This window comes from Neopsephotus bourkii, unplaced genomic scaffold, assembly GCF_033783945.1.
Source record: "Neopsephotus bourkii isolate Nb327-2 ecotype Australia unplaced genomic scaffold, CSIRO-AGI_Nbou_v1 NB_1132, whole genome shotgun sequence".
Lineage (NCBI taxonomy): Eukaryota > Metazoa > Chordata > Aves > Psittaciformes > Psittacidae > Neopsephotus > Neopsephotus bourkii.
In genome coordinates this window covers 392,416-418,557 of record NW_026901618.1, presented here as the reverse complement: position 1 = coordinate 418,557, position 26,142 = coordinate 392,416, and the positions used below count along the sequence as shown (strand labels likewise).

The window sequence follows — 26,142 nt, the reverse complement described above, 5'->3', positions numbered from 1 at the left end:
TTCAAAAGTTAATATGGATTTTGCACAAGGTTCCAGTCTGCATTTTCCAGAAAATGAAGTTACCATTTCAGCAAAGAATTTTAGCTAGGTTTCATCAGAGATGTCTTTGAATGAGGATCAATACATGCAGCCCACTTCTCAATTTGCACTGAACAAAGGGAATTAACATTATGAAGCCTGTGAAGTGAGTATAAAAGTTGAGGTCCCTTCACTGGCTCAAAGGATGTTAGAAATGAGTGTTTATTCAATCAGAATGTGGTAACGTGGCTCCGGTGGGAAGGATACTCCAGCTCCCACAGTCCACTCTACTTATTATAAGCATTTTTTTTCTGTCAAACAAATATTCATAGTACATCTTGCCATATTTCCAACATCACCTCTATAAGGACCTACTCTACTGTGGATACTGTTTATCATAAGAACATTTTGTTTCATTCTAGAATAAGAGTATGCTGATCTCATCTTAATCCATCTTCAAGATTAGGCTGGGAATTCAAGATACAGTAACCTTCTTAATCTGAAGATCTTTTTTTTACATTAAAACCATCATGAGTAACCTGTAGCATGCCAAATGCCTACCCAATCACAGCAATGGAGCCAGTTTTGAGAGTATGCAACATGAGTGGCCTATACAGTTCTTAGAATCAAGATCATCCAACCCTTGGATTAGTACTGCTCTTCTCAAAAAAGAAAACTGGTTCTTTTTCAGATTACTGAAGAGTTAAAATAACATGTACTCCAGCAACCACAAAAATGTCTAGAAAAGCCATTTTTCATACAGGAGCTGAAGCCAGGTGGTTAATTAATTCCATTTTCTTCCAGAGAGTTCACACAAATACAGTTACTGTAGAACATAATTATGAAAAATGTACAACATTTTAATGTGTGGGCATGAATATATTAAGGGTATTAAGGGCTGTCATGCTTATTTGGTGAGATGGATCATCTCAAAGGGCTTTCTCTTTTTAATAAAACTGTTTCCTCTACCATTGCCTACTTTTTACACACATACAAAGACATTACCTGATACTATTGGGTAGTTTTAAGAAAGCTTAATTTTGTAATATGACACATCCACAAAGTCTTTAGGGCTCATTCGTTTAGACTGTTATGAAGATAATAACATGCATAGGTGGATAATTAGTCTTACATTGCATTAAATTACATCAATAATGGCAATAATGTTTGTAGAGTGGCTGTGTGCTGTTCAGTAGAAGTTCAGAGACATTTTCAACTGATTACTGAATCACTTGAAATACAAGTTGCCTCCATCACTGATTTCTAACCATAAGGTTCAAGAGAAAGGTAGGAATCACCAGGAATAATGAGACTCCTCAAAACTGAGAAAGCAGTAGATCTGCAAATTCAGTATACTAGTAATCAGGTATTTTATTATAAAAAACAGTATGGGAGACTGGGATACAGATAAAGTGGCTTGAGCACCTGAAAGATTATACCAAAAAGCAGAGGTAAAGAGAAAAACAAAGGTAATACCAAAACAAAACAGGATGTGAGATACATTATTTCCTGCCTCCACAAATACTTCTGTTTCCTCTTTTTGTCAGGTCTTCAGTAAGACCAAAAAAAGGACAAGATTTATACTGTTATGTAGACTTGAAATATGCTTTCTTAGATGAAAAAAGTAATCTTCTAGTCATATTGACTGAAAACATACAAGAACGTTTTTTCCCCACTATCATTACCAGAAGTCATTATGCTAAACTACATGTATCATTTTAAGAAAAAATACACCAGAGAACATTTACCAGCTCCAGTCAGTGTCAACTAATTCACTTGTTCATAGTTCCCTTTCCATAAAGGAAAAAAGTACCCAGTTGAAAGGTATTTTTGTATCTAAATTATAAATGTAATTTTAAATAATGATTTTAAACACTGTGAGTTCAGATTAATCTTGCCATGTCTTTTTCAGTTTTGTTTGTTTGGACACATTGTTAGATCTGTAGCCATTTGTAGTAAGAAATTGATGCCTTTGAGCACAAGATCAAATTGGAACAGTTCATTTAAGATGTGCTGCTGTACTGTTTTAACTATAGCTACACATAGCTTTCATTTCCTAATAACATATGCAAAGATAAGGTACTTTCCTCCTGTGCTCATTAAAACAGAAGATGATTTTGTATTTTCTTGATTTTGAAAAGTTTCCTAGAAACATGATTGCATAAAGCTATTATGTTATTATGAGACTGTTATATTACTCATTTTTGCCTGTTGTAATTTCAACCGGGAACAACATAGTGAGTTAGAGTTGTATTCCCTCATTTTATTACTTTCATGATCAAGTTGCACTGGGGAGGAATTTAGTTTCATTGCATCTAAAAAACTGCTCACATCAGCACGCATATTTCAACTGTTCACACACGCCTCTCCTACCCTCAGTTACCTTTCAGAGCAATGCAATACATTCTAGGGTCAGAGTAAAGTTCAGATGGGACTCAAAGAGCAAAATGTGGTAAAAAAAGTTGGGTGACATCTGTAACTACAACTGTATTCAGCTCCCAATAAATCATGCCACAATAAAATGGGATATAACGATTTCTCTACTACTGCTAGTGTATCAAGAGAAATCGCTCTGTAATGGTCCAGCAAGAGAACTACAGAGTAGTAGCTTAAGCAGTGTTCGTTGTGTATCAACATAATTTTAAGCAGCTAAGCATCCTACTTGCAGGAACAAAGAGACTTTTTATTCCTGAAGGCCAAATGGAGCATTTAAGGACCTTGGGTGGGCTGTGCATTAAACACGTTATCATAGAACATACAAAAAATGCATAACCACAGATCGCATAAAGTTACTTGCCACTTGCCAAGTGCCAGACTGAAACTTTGGGACTTAGCAACTCAAGGCAAAAATCATTTCATTTGAACAGTGTTGAAGCCAAGCCGTAAAATGGCACAAGGGTCTTGTGCAGCCATGTATTTTAACTCCTTATCAGTACTCTCAGTTTGTTATAGCTTCATGGCTTCTCCATGCCAGCAACTTTCACCGGATTCAGGTTGAAGATGTTAACAAGATACTAATGGTCAAAAGAGTGAACACATGTTGTTACTTGCTCCAGGATAATTTTTAAAACATCATTTGCTTCTCTCTCTCTCTCTCTCTCTCTATATATATATATATATATATATATAAAGGTACAAAATACTAAATAAAGGCTCAAAATAGAAACAAATAATAAAAAAAAAAGATTATGTGACACAAGCACTTGTGTACTATTCTTCAGTGTGGGTTGTTCATTACATATATTCTCAATATGACATATCTGAACTAAACGAACTTCCAAAAGGTAATATAACTTGGACTGAGTACAGGGGGATCTAAAATAAGTAGATATGAGTATGACATCTAAAAACCATGAATAAACACTAGAGATCTTATACAAGAGCCACAGTTCTAACCACTAAAAGTGGCATGTTTACAGCAAATTGTTATCATGTACTAAAGACCACATGGTTTTGTGAATCAAGGAAAGTATTAGAGATAAAAAGCATTGCCTCACAACTAATTTACTAGTTTATTTTTCCTAATCAGTTCTATGTTTTATGGTTTTGGTCTTTCTGGTGAAGCAAAGACCAGTAAATCAAAATAAATGTACTGAGAGTCAAAATTTATTTTGTCATGAAATTAAATGCTTTTTTGTTTTATGAAAGTATACATTTTAGTTAAATCTTTCAATGAAAAAAAAAATTTATTTCATTATAAAATTCCCCGTACTTCACTGGAAAAGCATTAACAGAACATGTTTCAATCTCATTTTTATCTCCATAGCTATTTTTAAGATCTAATATGACGGACTACTATGAACTGGCATGGCATGCAATTTCATATACACACTTTTCAAAAAGAACTAGACCTAAATATATTTTGGCTGGGGGAAAAAAAAAAATTAAAAAAATCCCTTTATTTAGGACATTTGGATTCAGTTCCAAATATACGTGCTGTCTTGGACAACTAACGCAATGCCCCCATCCCTCCCGCCTCTTGAAAATAAGCCTCTTTAATTACACTGCAAACTGTTTGGAACATAACCTTAAGAGCTAAAATTATTCTAGTAACTACATACTTTCTAGTACAACAAGGTTCTCACTTTCACCAGGACCTTTACATAGTGGAGTCAGAATGAATAACCACTCTGTACTAATCAAATTATAAACTCTTAAAATTGGAGGGACAAGCGAGAAAAAAAAGCCTCAAAAATTAGCTTCAGAATACAAGTATGAATATAACTCGATTTTCCACAGGCAGTCTGGACAGATATTATTCAAGAGCTTTCAACTAGCAGCATAATTTTAATTATTTAAAGAACTGTTGCTCTCAGTTGGTTCTGAAATGCTTTATGGTGCATTTGGCTCTGTAGCGCAACCAATCTGTATTCAGTCACAGGGGAGAGTGGGAGCTGCAGAGAGCCATCTCACAGGTCCACAAGTGTTCAGCTTAGTACAAATTAAACCTGCTGAAAAAAAACCTTTGACACCCATAACCTACCTATGGCTTCTACTACACTTTATGATTTGAGAACTCAAATGCTGCAGACCTCCACATCACACCACAAGCATTCTGCTTCAGGTTTGTCCCACCTACAACCAATGTTTTTATCAAGTTTCCAAAAGCAGGAACATCTGTGCTTGTTTTCCAAAAGCAAGGAAGCTTCTGCAGAGAAATCTACCATCAGATTTCTCCGGTTAGCTCCAATATTCCATATGCATGAGGCATAGAATCATAGACTCACAGAATGGTTCAAGTTGGAAAGGACCTTAAGATCATCTAGTTCCAATCCCCCTGCCATGGGCAGGGATGCCTCACACTAGACCATGCTGCCCAAGGCTCTGTGCAACCTGGTATCAGTGTATGATGACAAATTTATTGTACCAGAGTCCCATCAAATATACAAATTATATCAATTTTGCAGACATTTGGAAAAAGAAAAAAAAGTTTAAAAAAGCAGTTTTTTTATTTGTTTTGTTTTTACCTCTTCTGATGTGAACAGGACTAGTCTTGGCAAACCTGAAAGCCCTTTTTCCTTTATCTCAGGACAAAATTTGTATCTTGCTAAGTTCATAGCATACATATTAGAAACAGAGCCACCTGCAGAAAGAGGCATACAAATATGTTAGCCACAATCCTGTTTTCCCTATTAGGAGAAAAACAAGAAATCAACCATACTGTCCATACTGTTAGCCTGTAGATGCATCCATCATAGCTTAATTTCCCCCAGAAACCCTACAGATATAAAAAGAACTTTGGCCTTTGCAGCATGTTTGGAAACACAGAATGTTTGAATGCTCTTTGGGGATATTTCCTAAAGAATAATAACTGTACCCAAGCAGTCCTCCCTGATAGCAAATACCTTGCAACAGTTCCTTCCCATTTATACTGAAGCCATGCCAGCTCAGCTGCCCAGACCAAGTCACGCTGTGGCTGCACCATACAGAGCCTAGGAGTTCCCTTGTGCAACCAAGCCTCACAGTATTCTGATGGGAAATTGGGGTGGCTGGGGGGGGAGCTATTTGTTAAAAAAAACACCACAGTGAGTGGCAACTGGAAGATCTGAAAGGTAAGATCTGGAAAGGTTTTATTCTCTGAAAAGAGCAAACCCAAATCAGTAAGAAAAAACTTTACATAAATCTAGTACCAAAAAGTACAGTTCATTTCTTTTTTGACAGCGTCACAGCATGTTTTAGTTCTGCAAGTCTGCATAAAAGCAAGGATTCCACATGTCAAATCTGACATGTGGGGGGAAAATCATTACTTAAAAAAAAAGGGGGATGTTTAGTTTGTTTATCTTTCTACTATTCACATGTTAAGCTAGAATTACTGACCTTGTTTTGGTTTTGAGTGGCTTAAATTCGTTTACTTATTCCTCTTCTCACCCCTGAATTAGATATAACAACTTCCTATTGATCCTAATAATTTGTTATCCAAATAATCTGTGGAATAATATCATTATGTTTCATTATTTCAATCCAGTGGGCTGGAATGCTGCTTTAGAGAACATTTAAAAACTGCAGCTTATCAAGAAGCTTAAGGAATATTTGGTTGGTTGGCCTTATCCTAACATTTAATAAAACCGTCAAAACTCAATGGAGTTAAGCTCATAAAACTCCCACTATGATAAACTGGTTCCCACAGTTGATAGGCAGGATACACAGAACAGTGCACTCAGGCACCACTATTTGCTGTCTGGTACACAAATCAGCTCCCTCTCTGTCAACCAGTACGATTCACTCCAATGAGGCTGTTGTTATTGTTGTTAATAACGTCAGGAAGGGCAACAGTTACAATCAATTTCCACATAATTATATTTAATATAGAACTGATCAGATTCACACAATTATTACTAGAAACATGTAAAATATGCCTGGATTAAATAGTTGTGTGTGTACATCACTAGATTTTTCCATGCATTTTCAAATATTTGACACAAATTCAATGTTCACAGAATTACTGATATTAGTTGGTTTAGAACATCTTGAAATCTGAACTGTTCCTACCTGGATTAAATATACCATCACCTTCTTCCCAGCCTATGAACTCAATCATTTTCTTGATGACTGCTTCTTCCACCAACAGAAACACAGGGGACACTTCATATGTATATCTGAACAAAAAAAACAAAACAACCCACACCATGATTCGTATTAAGACTACAGAACTCATGCCATAGGATACTGGTAAAACTAGATTAAGGTTTCTTGCACCTTTTCCTTATCTATCAGAAGCTGACCACTATCAACAGTAGAACTCTAAAAACACTGTGGATCTAACCCAGCAGAGCAATTGCTTAGTTCCTGGCAGCATCACATTGAGCTTCAGTTCTCAAAGTAATACATCAGGGCTTTCTTTCAATGTAGGTCACATGGTTAGATTTCAGCTATAATAATCTATTTCAAAGCAACAGTTACTTTTTGTTTAGGCTTTACATTTGCAAGTAGCAGCAGACAGGTAACCACTTGCATTTAACTCCATGTAGAATGTTTCAAAGGAAATTAGCAACTTGCAAAGTCTTATTAATTCATTTTTATGCACCAAGTAAGATGAAAGTCTAGGTTTAAAAGCACTGAAATACTAAGATCTCATCTCTTAAACCCCCCTTTACAAGACAGAAAAATAAGGCCTCATCAGATTAGCCAACCTCTTGAGCCATCCAATCTAGACTGTTTTCTCTCCCACATTCCTGCACAATTCTTACCTCCTCTATGATACTGAAAACAGAAATCAGAAGTGGGGAAAAGGGGAGGAGGGAAACAGGGGGAAAAGCTGTTATTTCAAAAAGCATGCCGCCAATTCATCACCAAGAGGACAAAGAACTATACTTACACACTTGGGTTCAGTGCTTCTGTAATGAAACGAGCCACTAATGAGTAATAATCTATTCCAGCATACAGCTGATTGAAAAATCTTGGGTGACCTGAAAACACAGATGAGAAGCAAGCAGTGACAGTATATACATGAAAAGAGAATATATCACAAGCCTTTCTCAGTTGAACACTGATCACTGCAAACCACAATTCACTCAATCATTCTGTCAGTATTTTCTGGATTTACTATCCTTTCTTTTAGGTTAGACAACCCTTTGAAAGCAAATTTGATGAGCACCTTCAGGTCCCAAACCAAGGTTTGAGAGATGTAAGTAGTGCACAGAATGAATGCAGGTTGTTCACAAGTTTTACAAATTAAAAAAAAAAAAAAAAAAAAAATTAAGTATACACAGTGGCTTTTAACAGCAGTTTTTAAAGGCTGCAATGGATGTTCAGACAAATTTTCCAACGCAGTCACATACAGGAACCTGCTGATCCCAGGCAGCCAGAGGCAACATAACAGCTTGGAAAATCTTGCTGCAGATTTCAAACAACAGTTAAGAGAATTTGTTTACTTGCCTTGAAACACTGAGATATAACTAACTAGGAGAAAATTCTATGCTATTGCTGACTATAAAATCAAGTCAGCTCAGCAGTGGTATCACCACCTTAATTTTAATTCACAGCATAGCACTTTTAGATGCAAAACCAGGTAAACTATATGGCTCCATTCACGTTACATCTGAGGCTTCAAGAAATGTTTGCACTTGAATTAAAGACCATTTGCCAGCATACTTACATGCTTTCTAAGGTGATACAGTGTAAGGAATGGAAAGTTAAAGGCAATTTGCGAAAGTAAGATAAACAGAACACCTTCCAGTTACTCAGTAATTATATCTGCATATTATTAATGCACTGCCCCTATAGATCAGTACTGCTATTTTTCTATGGTTTCCAAAGGCATGAGTTCACTCAAAATTATTTTACAATTTTACTTCGTAGCAGAGAACGTGCCCTGGAAACGCACAAATAACTCTATCAAATGTCCCTCTCACTTTTGAAAACACTGCCCAAGCTCTGCCATGTCTGAAATTCTGAGCTCCTGAACCACAGCTCTATGTCTTGAACAGACGTTGCTCATCTCTTCGCTAAGGCTGAATTGTATTAGACATGATGCAGAAAGGTTAACCACAGAGAACTAGTTCTGCAGAGATGTGGTGTTCTGTCTCTGAAACACTGCAGGCTTTCTTCTCAGCACCTGGAACAGGCATTACTGCCTATCAGCAAATTAACACCCTGTAAGCCTATTGCTCAAAAACAATAGTAAATGTACAGCAATCATCACTAAGAAAGTATGAAGGCAATGACAGTAGCTCCACTCCTCACCACTCAGACTGCAGGAAATCGCACATAAAAGTCCTTGTCCTGCCTGATTGTTGTACCTGTCTAGGTGACTTTCACGACTTCAAAATGACAGAATCTACCATTAATCTCAATGGCATTATATGAATTAGTCTTTTATTAGTTTGCCGCGATTACACATTTTAGTCAAACCTATGGTGACCAGCAAACCAAAAAATTCACACCCTTGGTTTCCTGAAAAGTGACAGAATTTCATAAACTTTATCCTGTCTTCCTTAAGTTAGCATACAAAATAATTTCACTAGAAATCACACTCCTACTGGTTTTGACGCTGTACTGTATAACATCCCGGCAGAGCTGCAAGAGTTTCTGATGAGATTCTCCAGTGTCCCTCATTTCCAGATCAAGTATCTGCTTCAGTGTTTCAGGGTCTTGCCATTCACAAACCTAGTGACGGAGATGGGGGGATACCAGCAGTGAGCATGTTAGCCAAGAGGAAGAGGTTATAAAGGTACAAGGTTAATACATTCAGCACTGTGTCTTGGGCATTGCCTTATTAGAGTGGGGAATGCTGGAAAGCAATAAAGCAGCAGGCCTGCAGCTCAAATTCTGTCCTTAGCTAAGGATTTGTAATCACAAGATTTTCAGAAGCTGTTCTGCCAAAGGGTGGGAGCAATTACTGCACACCCAAAGGCAAGCATGATCCATTTGCAGCTCCTCTTCCCATATAGCCTCTTAAGCAGAGGTTCTGTGAAACCCAAAGCAATCTCAGTGTTGTCTTTTCACAGTGGTACCACATCCACTCTTCCTCCTTCTCCAACATCAGTGCTACTGAGGAGCGAACAAGTGACTCCCCCCACCCAAAACAAGAAAAAACACTGCACTCGTTTGTCATCTGACAAAAGTGACCATTGTACTCTGAGAAGGGGGAAAAAAACCCCAAAAAACATAATTTTCTGCCAAATATGTATGTTAATGATGTTACTGAAAGGTTCTGTAATATGACCTTTCTGAATTTGTAAGGCTATTTCAGAGCCAGGGGTAGACTGGAAGTAATTGTGAGGCTAAAGTGCAATAAAATAACAGCTTAGACAAAAACTGATTTACTGTTCATTATCTCTGTTACAAATTTGCAACAAAGATGTATGGTTTTACCTTTTCAGTTACATCATCAGCTTTCTGGATGACTTCTTCCATTATAATCTTACAGGCTTCTTCCACAAACTTCTCTCCTGCTCTTGAGTCCATTATTGGACCATTTAGGATTACCCCATCCACCAAAATAGCATTCCTCTGGAGCATCTCTGGCTTGCAAATATCAACTGTAAAATAAATAACTCACCATCAGAACAAGGCCTGGGCAACTAATTCATAAACTAAAAAAATACTCTTTAATTGATGAAGATTTAGTGAAGAAAAAAACAAAAATCACGTCAACTTTTACATATACAAAAATCCTAGATTTTGGTGTAAGAATCTTTGCAGACGAAAAGCCAGATACGTTACTTCAAACCTAGACTCTTATTATGTAGTTAGTAACAGGCTACTGCATGGTATCTGTTGCTTTCTGTAGCATGCAAACGCATGCAAGGCACCTTCCAACCACAGAGGAAAATACAAATACAGTTCCAGCCCAGTACATGATACAGCTGGATAAACAGAAATAAAGTGCAAGATGATAGGCATTTTTCTTAGCTGACAATATTTCCTTCCATGTCATCCCTTTTTTCATTAAATAATTTTTATTTTAATTTCCCATATGTTTATGCTGCTCCTTCCCACCAGCCAATCCCATTGCTCAGAGTCCTCTGCATCCTCTGCAAACTGTTTCACTGACCCACGTTCCATGAAGATAAAACCTTTTGAGATTGCTGTCAATATCACATACCTGTACTCCTTTCTGCCCTTATCCTATTATGTACCCTCAGTCACTAATTACAGTAATTTGCTGTGCGGATTATGATGTTTATTCAGTTCAATGACAACCTCTTTCCTCACCCTCACCTTCATCCACGAGATGTACTTTCCTGATGTGTTCCATAAACACAATGCTACTTCTTCCTTTACATCACTCTGAAAGCACATCCAACATGCTCATAAGACACTGGCCAACACCAGCAACCACGTATCTATTTCATGTATTGATTTACTATGGTAAGATCAGGACTCCAATCTTAACATAAGGATAAAGACGAAAGTGAGACATCCGGAGATATCAAAGGAACAGATGTACGGAACAGTATAGTGCCAAAATGAGAAGCTGTAACTACCATATCCAAATTATCTAGGTTACAGTCTGCATCTGTCCATCGATCTCACCTTAGCATAGCTAAGATCTATGAAACGAGGCAGCACTGAAGGATCATCTTCATCTACAGTGAGGATAGGGGAAGGGTAAATTTGTATGGACAAAGTTCTATGCCCAAAACAACTTCATTTTCTGCATTACATTTTGCTCCAGTTATGCAGTACAGAAAAAAGGTATATTTTTAACAACTCTAAACAATGAATTGTGTTTCCAGAAAACTGCCAGACACTGCAGTATGACACCTTCATCATGCTTATCATAATTACAGTTTCTCATGAGCAGGAGGATATAGAAGAACAATACTGCCTAGAAAGGTGCATGATTTTGAGGTCCATTGATTGAAAGAAACCCTGTCAATCCCATGAGCTTTCATTTATTGGTGACTCAGAGAAGCTCTTCAGTTCGCTCTCACTTATCAGAACAGAACTGGTAACATAAAATTCTAACATAAGATGGAACTTCAGGCTTCCCATAACGCTTATAAGTAAAATGAGACCCTCACCCTCTACATCTGAAATGACTCTATTCTTAATCCAAAGGGGCAATATACTAAGTTTTGCTGAACAGAGTAACCTTCAGCACATTTTTATAGGATAGGCATAAATGTTCTTGTGGGACATACATAGAACAAGCAGCTAAACAGTATTACATCTTCAACAGGCAAAGAGGGAGATCAGATGTCAAAAACGTCAATTCTCATCATGCTTTCCAATACACCATAGCAGAGGCACTGTACGGAAACTACAGCTTTGAAAAAGTCTCTGAAAACACAAGCTAGTAGGTCAACTTTACATACTTAAAACATCAGGTATTAACAAGGCATCAGGTCTTTGGGCAGACAAAAGGGGATTTTTGAACTGATAGTCACTTGATGTATAAATAGCTGCCTTAGGTATAAACCAAAGCTTAATGTAAATACAAAAGAATCTCATACTTTACAATACCTGGTGATGCTACCTGGAGATGACACCGTATCAAAGTGTTGTTTCTACGGAAAAGAAGACAGGATGTAAAAACAACTATACAGGAAATGATTATCTGTCACGGTGCACAGATGTTGACGCCTCCTTTGGTTACAAGAAAAACAGACAGTGGAGCACTAACTTCCCCCCTCCCCCCCGCTACACCTCTCAGGTCTCTGCTAGAACCGGAGCTGTGCAAAAGCTTTCCATTGGTAATTCCATCCACCCTATTTCTGACAGTTTTGCATAGAGATGTGATACTAGTGCTTCCATGACTTTACAATGGCCTCTTCCAGGGATTCTTTGAAAAGCAAAAGCATAACTTTACACTGCTTTTTCTACCAAGTCTTTAGGGAACTGTGTGGTAGGTCTAACAACAGCTCCCTATCTGAAGGTCTGTTCACCTCTACACACAGTTTAACGGTCTTCATATGACACTTTATAGAGCCCAAGGAAGAAGACATCCTCTGTAAAATAGGTGATAGTCTATCACTAGTCCCACCACATCTGTGTTGGGCCTGAGGCATAGCAGAAGGGTCAGAAGGAAGGGAAAAGAGCCTTCATTTAAACAGCAATTTACCTGCATAAGGCTCCAGCAAAGGGTTCAGGACTTAGCCCACATTATAATTCATTAAATAATTTACTTTGCAATTATTTACTGTTTTCTTAATTTTTTGTTATCACCATTTTAATCTGAACTTGCTGAGCTAAATTCTGCCCTGGAACCATACGACTATTACTGGAAATTAATAGGAGCAGCTATTTGACAATCAGTAGCTAAATCAAGACCCAAACATACACATTTTCCTGAAGAAAAAGGTCTTCAGGTTTTGCAAACCACTACTGGGTAGATACGTTATTCCAATCCCTCATGATTTTACTGCAAATCCTGTGATACTTAATCTTCTGCTTCTAACTGTCTGACTTCTGAAGCTCTTGTGAGAATTCCAAACTCTACTGAAAAATAAAAGTGTTTCCTCTTGGTTGCAGTAAAAACCTTGAAAAGGAAAAATAAGTAGATGATAAAAGTCTGAATCTCCATAACAATTTTTTTATCACATTTTTTAAAAGATCTTATGAACAATTTATTACATTTCAGATGGGTGAACCTCCAGAAAGATTTAAGGTTCACTTTTTATGTTACTGCACCCAAGTTAATTAGCATGCCTTTAACACCTTCTCAGAGCTCAGCATCCAAGTTAACTCATAGACTACCTTTATGAGCTGATAATCTATGTTGTCTCTAAGAAAAAAAATAATCATACCTCAAATGCTCAAATCATTATTTTCCAAGAATTTAAGTTAAAAACATATCTGTCTCAAAAAACTCTGATAGCACTAAAGGAATGCATTCCACATTGAGCTCACTTCACAGAAACAGCACCTTGTCCATATACCTTCTTTGTTTTCAAACATGATAGGCAATCTATAGACATGTGGCTGCAATAAACATATTATTTTCTACTGAAGAATACAAAAACAGAATTCTAAACAGACTCAGAAAACAGACTTCCAGAAAGTACATCAAATGCCATTTCAACCAAATGGATTCAGGCTTGAAACAGAACTAAAACTTTACTAAATGGAAGTGCTTAAATCAGAGATTAAGGATTATTGACTGTTCAAGGTACCTTTCTGTTTTGGAATTGAATCTTCTGTATTGGAAAACAGAAGATTCAATCCCACTCCAATTAAAGGGAATTGAGCGTTTAACCACTGGCTTCAGTAGCAGCAGAATCAAGCTCATAACTCTCATATTTCATACTGAATGAAATATTCTATTACAGAAGCCTAAGGATTTTCAACCAACATTTCATTTTTTACGATCAATATTATTTTCCCAGTAGAAAGCATAAATTAAAGCTGTAATAATGTACAGAAAAATAAACATTTTTTCAGATGTTTCTATATCATTATGTAAGCACAACCACGAATTTTTAAAGCTGCAACTGTGTTTCCATAAACATACAGGAACTTTCACTGGTAAATTCTTGCACTACAAAAAGAAACTGGAGCTTTGTTCTTGGCACGTTGTGACAACATTTGGGAGCATAGAATAAAATGCCCAGAAGGATCTACTGCTTGCAAGGAAAAGGCAGAAACTGAAGGGGGTGGCTGTGAAAGAGTAGCTTGTGCTTGAATGCCAGAGCCAAATCCTATTCAGCTTACACTGTACTAGCATCACTGGCTATACCAATGAGTGCAAAAGGCTGGCTAAGACCAAGGGTTCATTCCTGCTTTGTAACAGATGCAGTAATAATTGACAGCATTAATCAGAAACAAATTTTACATTCTTCATTCTGTATGACAGTCATGGTTTTTCTTTCAGAAGACCTCAGTATTTTCTTTCAGCATGTCTAGCAAAAGAAAACAAGTGAACTTCAGTGTCAAGACTCCATGCCACCATGTTTAATGGATTATTGTAGTGCCTTATCATATAACAAAGTGTTAAAACACAAACCTGTTCTGTGCTATGTAGCTATTTTAGTCCCTTGGTGTACATAATCTTTAAAGACAATTTTGTTTCTTTAATCACCACTTTCTGTATGCCTATGACAGAAGTAAAGCCACTCTAGTTTGAAGGCAAAATACACGGTTTCTTGGTAAACTGATCTCCCAGACCTGTTGCCAGATAAAGGAAATGCAGGTTTCTTAGAATCAGTATATAAGTTAACTCAGTATCCTGGCAAAACCATCCATACGAAAACAAAGTAGGCATAGGTACAGTACGGCTCGTGCAATTGCTCCTGTACTATGTGTTCCTGTTTTGCAGGTTTATGGACTAGGCCTGTGGACAGGGAACAAGTTGGGCGCTTCCCTTCAGAAAGTCTGCAACAGCCACCACCCACAGGAATCCTCCAACTGTTAAAATGCAAACGTGACCTTTACAGAGCAGGACTCAAGGGAAACAAAAGTGCTTGTGTCCAGACTCAAATTTGAGCAACTGCCAGCACTGAACAGCAACAGTATAAACAACGGGTCCTTTTCCCCAGCCCACACCCAAATTTCCCATTCTGAGAGGAAAGGTTGGGACAAGAGAGATAAATCTAGGGAGGAGTCCTAGGGATTACTATCTGACAGTGATTGCAAGGTCCACACAAGGAGAGAGTTTCTGCTTCCAGATATGTTTCTGAAGTCCTGAGGGGCACCGTTAATAGCTGAATGCCCATGACATGTTGTGCCCATTCACTGCATGCAAAGCACTTTGCTATACACAACGGTTCATGCTAAAAAAGAAAATAAAAATAAAAATAAAAATAAAAATAAAAATAAAAATAAAAATAAAAATAAAAATAAAAATAAAAATAAAAATAAAAATAAAAATTAAAAAGTAAGCGCAGACAAATGTTAAAAAAGAAGAATCAGGAATTTTTATGCAGCCAAACCTCAGGAACTGATGTTACTATTTAATAACAGCTTCTCAATGCCCTAACCAAGTCACTGTAGGAATGATTCATGCTGTAACATTTCCAATTAAGAAGAAAGGCTGTGGAGAATTCAAATTCACCTTGATGTAAAACCGAGAAACGGCAGATGCCAACTATGAAATGGAAATCCCAACTCCCTGACCCCAATGAGATTCTCTCGGCTCACACATTCTAATTTTTAAGATCTGCCAGCAGTGTAGGAAGCATCTGAGAAACAAAATGGCTTTTATTTTAATTAGAAATTGCATATCGATAATGAACATTTAATGACTGTCCGTTTTTTCCATGGGAAAGTGAATATATCTCACCACTCAAGTCAGTCACAGGCAGTGTGCACGGGATAGAAAAGTTAACTTCAAGAGCCTGAGTTCAGACAGAATTGACAAATGTACACGTGACCCCTGAGATTTCTCTGCTTCCCACTGTAAAAAAATGAAGTGAAAATATAACTGGGGCTTTTTTCCAAATGGAAATCCTGCCATTTGATTTAAGAGAGTCCACAACAGCCTGTAATTTCATGCAAGAACTATATTTTGGGTCATAATATAAAAACAATTTCTAACTCCAGTCTTTCACAAACCATCTAAGAAAGTAGTAATTTACTGAGTTTTCTGGGATTCAATGCAAGTTAAAAATGCAAAAACAGATGAAAAGTCTAAACTTTGTTTTAGGAAGTTTTACTTCTACATTCCAGTTACAGTCAAAACAACTTTTTTCCCCTTACTTTTTCTTAACATTACTTTCTTAACGTTTCCGTATTTTCTGTTTCCTACAGAGGATTTCCTAATGCTGCTCACTAACTTTCATGTACAACATTGATCTAAGATATGCCCTTATTTACTAACACAGGGAAACTAGTGCATAGTAAATCAGGACGCAATTTTCCAGCTCACTAGATCCTCTGAACTAGCTCCTATGTAGACATTCATAATTTATTAGCATGTTATGTATAGCAAAGTAGTTCAATCCACTTTCAAAATGAAACAAGCTACCTTGCACAGACTATTATAACGCTGCTGGTCAGATCAGCAGAGATCAGCCACAAATGAAGGACCCAGGCCCTGGATCCACCATTTCAGATCATGCCTGCCTTGGTTTTCCTATCTGGCTTTGGGAAATCACTCCTGAGCTGCAAGAGGTCAAGCTTCTGAGTGACCGTACATATTGGCAAGTGGCAGCTGAAGATAGCAGCAGTCCTTTTCATGGGCAGCAGCACAGATGATGCCTGGTAGAAGCACAGATTTGACCATGCTATGCATACTAGGGATGATCAATGAGACTGTGCGATACCTGCCCAGAGTGCTGAAAGAGTCCCAGAGACCCTACACCACCTGCAGTCTGACTGCACCCATATCTTCTGTTTTTCCTTTAAGGCAGATAGAAGATGGATAACCTATTTTGAGGCTTTTTTTTTTATCATACCAAAACTTTAATCAGTCATTTGAGATCAGCATCAGCACTGCAAACAAATACCAGGTACATACAGCATTTGCTGCTTGCTTTTTCCCCTTCAGGCAGGTGTAACACCTTTTTAACATGATATATTGGTCCCAAAGGGGGCTCAATAATCCCTGAACAATGGAGTACATTTGCTTGAGAAAAAATAAGTTTAAGCAGCTCAATGAGACACACATCTTCCAGTGTAACTAGTGGAGGGATGCCAAGCCGCTTATAAAAAAAAAAAACCAACCCAAAACAACCCCCCAAAAAAACCCAACACCTTTCTTGTTGAAATCCTGAGATTTGCCAAGGGATAAGATCATATTTATTAGGCTTTGCAGCTTACATAAGGCAAGACATGACAAACGACAGAAACTTCCAAGTTTTGGAGCCAAAAGCTCTTCTGAATGATCTAGATCTAACCAACTATTTTGTAGAGTTATTGCTACTTTGCTGACAAAGGACCTTGGCCACTAAGCACCACTTTCTTCATCATATTTATGGCACTGAAAAATCTCTGATACAGTGATGTTCTCTGTAAAGATGCCTCTCTTTGCTGACAGTTGACAAGGTTTTTAATTTAAAACAAAGCAAAACAAAAACCCCACAAGATAACATATACTCAAGAAACAGTAAGAGAGATGGACATCCATAAATTTGAACCAGGTCAAAGCCACCTTTCATTACAATTAGACTAGCCCTGACAATAATCATCAATAGAAACAACCTGCACTGACATGCCACAAAGCAACAACCATTTGCCTTTTAAATTCATTATTCCTTCATTGCATACGTAAAACCCCCATTATGTTAAAATAAGGTAACTTGTGTGCACAGATGGGAGGGGAAAAAAGAAAGGGGAAATGGCTCCAATTTACCCATCTCTTGATGACTATCCTTGAGCTTTCAATGCTCTACAAACTACCTCTAATAACATCTATGGTTTGTGAAGCCTGAAGAGGTAGCTTCTGTAAGCATTAGGACCAACTATCCTATCTGACTGTGGGAAGAGGAGGAGTCAGAGAAATACAAAGACATAAATTTCAAATCATCTATTTTTCTGCCTTTAACATGTAACAAATGCTTATGGAAATACAAATGGTTTTTAAAAAAGCAGGCTGCTTAAAAAATTCAAGGGCAGGGAAATTAAGGCACATGAAATCTAAGCTGTTTCATAGGCAGTAACAGCTGAATCAGTATGCAACAAGTAATAGCTGAATCAGTATGCAACAAGGTCTCCCAATGCACTAAAAAGTGACAATTCTTGGCTGTATAAGTGACAGGTTAAAAGATGTCTTAATCAAGAAAGAAAAATTATTTATTGAACTTCTCCAAATGTCAAATTAAGCTTCTTCACCAAACATTCACTAACTGCCAAGAAAATTCTTATTAAGTTTAAAGCACAATGAATGTACTCACACATAACGGCTTTATTTTACGCAAACTTCATTTCTTGCAAACCTGTGTTTCCTTTCCTCTGAAGATGAAGTGATATTAGCAAAGATCCTTGTATCTTTTTCATCAGATCTTAAGACACAGGCGAGATCCTATCCCTCTGTTCTGACCACAATACTAACCTGAGTGTCACTCTAGCTGAGCCTCTTTTACCATGCTTCACATTACACCTGTGTGAGAAGGCAAAACAGCGACACCTTACCATGAAATAAATGTTTGCTGACTCATCTCCCCAGTCTGCTGGCAGATGCAAAGCACATAATGCCCCAAATATACCATACGCACAGCAAACATCCAGCAGTTCATAAGTTAAAAAGCAGCATATTGTATAAAAGGTGTCCCTCCTCTTGCGGTTTCTAGCTCCAATTCTGTTTATTGTACTTGATGAGCTAGTAACTTGCTTGAGATTCTCACAGCAGACTCAGGCTTTATGCCCCACAAGGGAACATCTCACCTTTTTTTTTTTTCTTTCCTCCAAACACAGAATTCACCAGGTTTCGCAATGTCAAAACAACCTTGGAGAACTGACTTGATGACAAATGACTGAAGAATATACACAGTCAAGAACCATTTCTGCAGCTAGGAGTGGGAATCTAGAACCTGATCCCCTCAATAACGGGATTTTATCTTTTGTGTTAGTGGAAGCATAGCCTAAAAAATCCTCTTATTCATCCCTGCACAGTCACTAAGGTCATCCTTGTGGGTAGTGGTGATAATGTAAGAGAAATTAGGCTCAATTACCAACAAGCAAGATGAACCTTACAAATGCTCAACCAGCGTTGCCCTGAAGATGCTCCCACTGCATTCATCACAGCAGCCACTGCAAAGGTAACGCTACGCACATCCAAGTTTCCACTCCAACTGTGTCCACTTTACCAGCTGCTCCAGCTGTGCAAAGCAAACACAATGGTACTGCTACAACAGGCAGGTGCCTTTAGTCTTTGTCTCCTAGATGTTTTCTCATATAACCTTAAATAGTAGGAGCACATAAAAAGCAATCCTGAGAGAATGCCCACAAGGGGAGCCTTAGTGACTGCAGGGATGAGGAGGAAGACTTTTTTAGGCTATGGTTTCACTAACACAAAAGCTAAAATCCCATTAATGAGGGGACCAATTTCTGGATTCCCACTTCTAGCTGTAGAAATGGTTCTTGACTGTGTATATGCTGCATATTTGCTAACTTTCTCCAGAAGCCTCATTACTGTATTAGCCACAGGTCTGCATTCCCAACTGTTACAGAGATATGGGCAGCTTCTTATTTTTCATTACATAATGATGCAAGAGCCTCCTGTCAATATAGGCAAACAAGTGAACTTGATAACACATTTATAAAAGGGGATTAACTTCTCCCTTCTCGAGACCTTTTGCTCCAAAGCAAATCACTGTATCACCATGTCTTATTCTGGTGCCTGAGAAAAACAAATAAACGAAATAAAAGGCACCACTTTTTAAAGATTTATTTCAACAAAAATATCATGCTGCAATGCTTCTATAACAATTGTTGCAAACACCATACCCTATTAAACTGTTATGGCAATGTAATGCTGCATCATGTTTGGACTGGAAAGGACCTTAAAGCTCATCTAGTTCCAACCCCCTGCCACGGGCAAGGACACCTTCCATCAGACCAGGTTGCTCCAAGCCCCATCAGCCTGGGCTGGTCACATTAACAAAAGGCTAGAGAGAGATACTCAACAGGCAGCCCTTCTGTTCATCTGTACACACTACTGATCTCTGAACCAGGGGAAAGCCTCCTCGAAGGCAGCATTACCCCTCCCGCACCTCGGCTGCGAGCCGACCCTGCCTCTCTCCTGCGCATGAAGTCCCTCTGCTACCCGTCCCGGGGGTAGCCACGACGGGGAGGCTCCTGGGGCCCCCGCACGCCGGCGGCCCGCAGAGGAAGGGGTGAAGAGCCCCGAGCGGGGCAGGCAGTGAGGGGCTACGCTCCGCCCGCCTCCCCCGAGCCCTCAGCCTGGCCCCGCAGAAGTCGGGAAAGAGGAGGGAGAAGGCGGCTGTGTGGCCCCGCTGGCGTTTACCCTCCATCTCGCCTTCGCGGTGGGAGCTGCGTGCGGAGCGGAGGCACCTTCCGGCGTGACCCTTGCCGCTCCCTCGCCGTCCAGCGGCCGAGCTGAGCCCGCAGCTTTCGCTCCGCACTCCCGCAGCCACTCGGCTGTTGCCTCCGGGCTGCCTATTAATACCCACGGCGCTCCTGGCCGCCTCCTGCGGCGGGGGGGGTGGGGGTGGGGGGTGTCCCTGGGGACGGTCGGGGCGGGGAGCCGCTCGCAGGGCTGCCGCCAGGCGTGAGCAGAACGGCGGCGTCGGGCTGCAGTAAACAAGGAGAGGCGTTCTAATGCCCGGGAGCTGCCCTTATCCTGCAGTCGGGAGGCTCGCTGCTTGTGACAGTTGGTTCTGTTGCCTCCGGTGCCTTATAACCCAGCTGCCAGACCCGCGATGCCCTGCCGGCAAGCTGCCCACCGCGCAGCAGCGCCCGGCCCAGCACCGCCGACAGCCAAAGGCTATTTTAAGGCTTTCCGAGTGAGCTGTGGCTGACATCCTTATTGCAGTTTATTCGGGACACCAGCCCCGTTCAACGCGCCACAGGATGCCTTCCTGCTCATTCCTTTATGTCCTTTATATGGAAAAGACGAGCTTTATTTGCTTCTCATTGCTACCTCTTCGAAAAAATGTTTTCTTTTTGAAAAAAAGTGTTAGTGCTTTTGTTACATGAAGCCTCCAAAACTTGAACTACCAAAATCCCCAGATGCTTGTGTCTTAAATTAAAATTCAGGCCTGGTTAGTCTGGCAGCGATTTTTGGAAGCTGGTGAAATATTCAGGTATGATTTAAACATTTATTCATAATGATAACAATCAGGCATTGGAATGATCTCCTCAGGGAAGTGGTGGATTTCCCAACACTGGATGTTTCCGGGACATATAATGTAGATCATGCTTTGCTAAGAAAGGTTGGACCAGGTGATCTTTGTGGTCCCTTCCAACCTCGTATTCTATGATTCATTCACATGTAGTGTCTGAATTTTCCTTGTTTGTGAGGAAGCAAGTGTAGCCCTCTTTTACCTTCAGCTACAGATTCTGCTAAATCATTAATATCACAACTTGCAGAAGGTAATTTTGTGGCCCAATAGATATCTTCATTATGATAGATAAAAGTGATGGATATTGTTAAATTAAAAGTCTGTAGTACCCTGGGAACAAGTGATCATGGCCTGATCACATTCATAGTGGATAAACGAAGGACAGCACAAATCAAAATTACCTAGCTGCTTCAAAGAGCTAATTTCCACAAAAAACAAACAGACAAACAGCAAACAAGAACAGCAAGGGAACTGACAGGGCAAAGCACCTTTAGTGAGAACTCCAAAAAAGAGGCTTTCTTAAAGACACTATTAAACATCCAGAAGACTATGATTTTGCAGTCACAGAAGGCAGTAACTTTCCCATAAAGGCTCAAAGGTGGCAGCTCAAATGTGGCAGCTCAAAATAAAATGGAAAACAAAGAGAAATTAGATAAATTAGAGTTGCTAAAAATTGCAAGTTACAGTATCAAAAATTGCTAGGAGAAATCAATATGCAAGAAAAAAATCTGTGGTTGTAAGAGCTGAAGACAAGTGTGACAGTTTAAGTGCATTAGGAATAAAAGAAAACCCAGTGGTGATATGATTCTGGCCCATAAGTAAATGTAATTCGTAAGTTGGTTTGTACTGATATGGAAAATGTAAATATGTTCACTAAGTACTTCTGTGCTACAAAAAAAAACGAGTAGATGGATCTCAAGGGGGTTATGAAGAACCGCTAGAGAATGCTAGTAATTAAGAAAGATAGGAATCATGACCATTCTTCTATAAGCAAATGTAGATAACTTTTACTCCCAGTTCCAGAATGGATACTTGGGCTCTTTCACCTGTTCTAATAAAGTTTGGAATACTTGTCAAATTCCAAAAGGGTGCTAATGTTATACCAGTAGTCAAAAAAAGGTAATTGCAATGACAGAAAAATACAGGCCAACATCAGAACCCCAAATAATAATAGGAATAACAGATTTAAGTTTAAAAGATTTCGAAGAAATTAATAGAAATAACTCCAGTGTTTTTAATGAAGACTGGGTCTGATGAAACTTCTCTAAATTCATCCTTTAATGAGATTGCTCATTTGGTTAAATGCATATTGGTCATTTAGACTTTTAAGACAGTCTGAAAGAAATGTAGCATCCCATGATATCATTACAGGAGATGCTAAATCGAATAAGACTTGCCTAAATGACTAATGACAAAAAGTATCTCGACAGGGAGGAACCTTCATTAAATGTGTGTGTTTTTGTGAAAGGGGGTCACATCTGAAAATGACACAAAAACGAGAGAAATGGTGAATGCAATAAGGACTAAGCAACCACGTGAAGTAGTCTGAATTGAGCGGCAATCTCAGCCTTGTTAAACAAAATACATCTACTATAACTAAATCTCTGTAACAAGCTTGAAAGACTGTAGATGCTGTGTACTGAGAGGGAGGTGGTACTTACTGAAAAAGATTTAGAAGCTGCAGTCACCCACTCATCATAAATGCTCGCTCTGACACTGGTAACAGGAAGGATTAACCTGCATCAGGGGAGTAGGAAGTAGGGAAGATGATAGTTTTATCTCTGGATGTATTACTGGTGAGACCAATGTATACCCTGTTCCTGTCCATGTTTTGAAAAAAAATGTTGAAAAATTGGAGAGGGGGCAGAATAAGAGCAGAAAACATGATTTGAGAATTGAAGAAAAATGCTGCTGAGACTTAAAGATCTCAATCTGTTTATCATATCAAAAAGATTGACTTGATTACAACATATAAGTACCTCTAAGCAGAAAAAAAAAATTATTCTGAAGGGCTCTTTAATCTAGCAAAGAATGGCGTAACAAGAAGCTGTGGTAGAAACTGAAATCAGACATATTCAAGTGAAGCACACAATTTTTCTTCTTAAGGTGACAATACATCACCGGAACAAGCTGACAAAGGCACCGTTTTCTAATGGGTTTATGTACCCCAGCTAGGACAAGATATCATTCTGGAAGACAGGTTTCAGCCAAATGCAGGTTACAGCCCTCAGTTGCTTGCACATGTGAAACTTAATGACATAGGAGGAGATTAGACCAGATAGCTAAATGGCCCTTTGTGGTCTTACTTCATTATTTCTTGTTATACTAAGTAAATATAAGAAGGGGTGACTAGTGGTGAGCATCTGCTCAAGATGACATTCTTTGTCAACTGACTGTAATGACCGTCTGTGAAAAACGTGACTACCCTGAGTGTGTAGGTTTTTAAATAATCACAGTACATGAGACATTCTTGGCAAGAAAAGTATGAAATATCGAAACACAACATTAGCCACCTATTTTCATTTGTCAGTGCACTAAGCTGACAAGATTTTAATTCACCTGGGTCACAAAGGAACCCAGAAGAGCTTAAGGAGAAGCTGAATGAAACGGCAGAAGCATGAATCCATTAAAAACACTGGCCATCAGACCTGGGTAATGTGATAACTAAACTGAAAGCTTTGAAATGCTGGCAGACAAACCAGACAACTAATTCTATATGCAATATTACACTAGTAAATATACATCGGTTTTAAATATTCATGTATTTCTTGCCCAGCTTGTGCATAGATGAATCAAGTTACCTTACCTGAAGCTATGATCCCCCATAATGAGCTGTGGTATGCAGGGAAGACTAAAAGGTTTGACACTGACAAGTAATATCTACCTCTCTGAAAGTAGCCAGGACCACAAAACTGAATTGTGTGGCACATAAACTATTGAGAACTGCATTTAAACATTAATGAATTAACAGTCTTCTTAATTGTTCTATTTGCCACGATGTGAACTTGCATCTTCTCTCCTCTGCTTACAAAGTTGATATGGCAGTGTTCATCTCCATGCCCTTTCTGTTCTTATCATCTCTCCCCCTCTCTGAAGTTTATTACAGGAAGGCACAACCTTTTCAACAAATAAAGAGCATCCTCTAAACTGTGCAGAAAACCGAAGGCCATAAACAAATAGAACAGTAGAATAACAATACATTCCTTATGGAACGAAAAAAGAATACAGTTGGAGAGGGAGGGTTCATTTTGGAGTTTGCATGTAAATATTTTTCTATTACACTACCCCAAAATTCAAACCAAGCATACTTTCCAAACAAGAAAACAATTTTATCCAAAAGACTCATAGATTTTGAACTACCTAAGCTTGGTTTGTAAACCCAAACACCTTGCAAATGGTTCTGTCTTCCAGAAATTATTTAGAAAATTTCCAGGGCTTCTAGATGGTCTTAAGGATGGAAGCCTTCAAAATTACCATATAGTTCTGCAAATACAAGATGGTGCATAAAGTAAGGTCTCAGCTCTTCCCCTGTCTTTTCCCCAGGAAAAGTTGTGGGCTCCATTTGTACAATTAAAAAGAATTTCCAACTCCATATGGAGTAAACAAAAGCTGCAAGATCCCTGCACTTATGAAAATCAGATTTTGGGGCACTTCAATTAATAATTGAAGTGTTATAGCTACTTCTATTGGTATCAACATCACCTATGGAACTCAAACATTAGTAGTCTGGTGCATGTAACTGAGACAGGAAAGAAAAAGCATTAGAAGGTTGAAGGGCATTCATTACCTTTTTGATGCCTAGAGGAATAGCATTGCTGTGCTACTGGAGGCCAACCAAAGGTGAAGACTGATCATTCAATACAGTAAAGAGAAGAAGTAGTTAGGCTCTCAAGTTGCAGCATCTGATGCCTTCAAAGTAACACTATTACATTAGCTGGCTGGCAAAACATGTTGTTCAGGACTTCAAGGCTCAAAACATCAAAACATCAGTTGGTGAGGCTTGGACCCTAAAAGCATTAGCAAAGACAACAAACACAGCCAAAGGAATACTGAATTTAAGAGCAAAATACAGCTACAGGACAATTCCTGGAGATTACATTCTGCATATCAGAGGTGAACAAATGCCATTCCCTTGAAACACACATAGGCCACATCTTCTTTCAGACACCACATCTCCAGATGTCTGAATGTCACACATACTATGAAGAGTCTAGGTGGAGGAAAACACTGGGAGCAGTTCAAAAACAGTGAAAGCCTCTGCACCCTTTGTAGGCAAGGCAAGGACCTGTCAAATACCAGAGCTTACTGCTGTCCCTACCAGGAGCTGGATGAGCAGGAGACAACAGCAACCTAAAAGAGTTCATGGACACTGAAAGAACATCCCACTTCTCCATTGCCAGCCTGGGCTGGACATTCAGCTCAGGCCCGTGGCAACCACAAGTTGATAGCTTTAATCCCACTTGCTTCTGAAATAGAAAATCACTCAAATTGCTTGCAAGTCTTTTCATGGTTTCATAGACCCAGCTTAGATGCCCATGTTGGTTATTTAAGTCTATTAAATTACGTTATATTTTCATGAATTAAAAAGTAGGGTAGTCCAAATAGGACTATTTATAACTCTTGAACATGCAACCATTCAAGACTGACTTTTGTTGATTCAAATCAGTAATAATAATTACAGATCTGTTATTATTCCCATGTTTAATAAAAGAAGCCTTGCAACATACTTTAATAAAGTGTAGACTGTCTGAGATGGCTGATATCAAAATTGTAATACTCTTTTTAAATAACTGATACGTCTTGTACATTATCCTTTAATCAGTGTTGGCAAACCTGGTCATGTTATATCCTTCTAATGCACATTTTGGTGGGAGGTGAAAGAATTTTAAACCTCATAGGAGAAGGAACCTTGCAGGATTTAGGAAACAGCTACTGTTTCACCCATTATGTTTTAAGCAGATAGTTTCTTGGAGTAGATCCTCATGATAAAAATAATGCT

General features: G+C 38.7%; 1 protein-coding gene across 2 annotated transcripts in view; it reads right to left on the bottom strand.

Annotated features, from left to right (window-relative positions):
• The window catches only part of GADL1 (glutamate decarboxylase like 1), an 83,335-nt gene extending 62,923 nt beyond the window's left edge, over positions 1-20,412 (bottom strand). Inside the window, exons 1-7 of one of the 2 annotated variants that reach the window (XM_061362637.1) lie at positions 20,306-20,412; positions 10,681-10,749; positions 9,832-9,998; positions 8,997-9,123; positions 7,334-7,424; positions 6,508-6,614; positions 4,986-5,101 (exon numbers count right to left, since the gene is read on the bottom strand). In XM_061362637.1, the coding sequence (XP_061218621.1) occupies positions 4,986-5,101; positions 6,508-6,614; positions 7,334-7,424; positions 8,997-9,123; positions 9,832-9,998; positions 10,681-10,717 (645 nt within the window). In that variant the 5' untranslated portion in view covers positions 10,718-10,749; positions 20,306-20,412. The remainder of the gene's footprint in view (positions 1-4,985; positions 5,102-6,507; positions 6,615-7,333; positions 7,425-8,996; positions 9,124-9,831; positions 9,999-10,680; positions 10,750-20,305) is intronic. The other variant, XM_061362638.1, reaches the window with a different exon arrangement.
• Between the last annotated feature and the right edge of the window lie 5,730 nt (positions 20,413-26,142).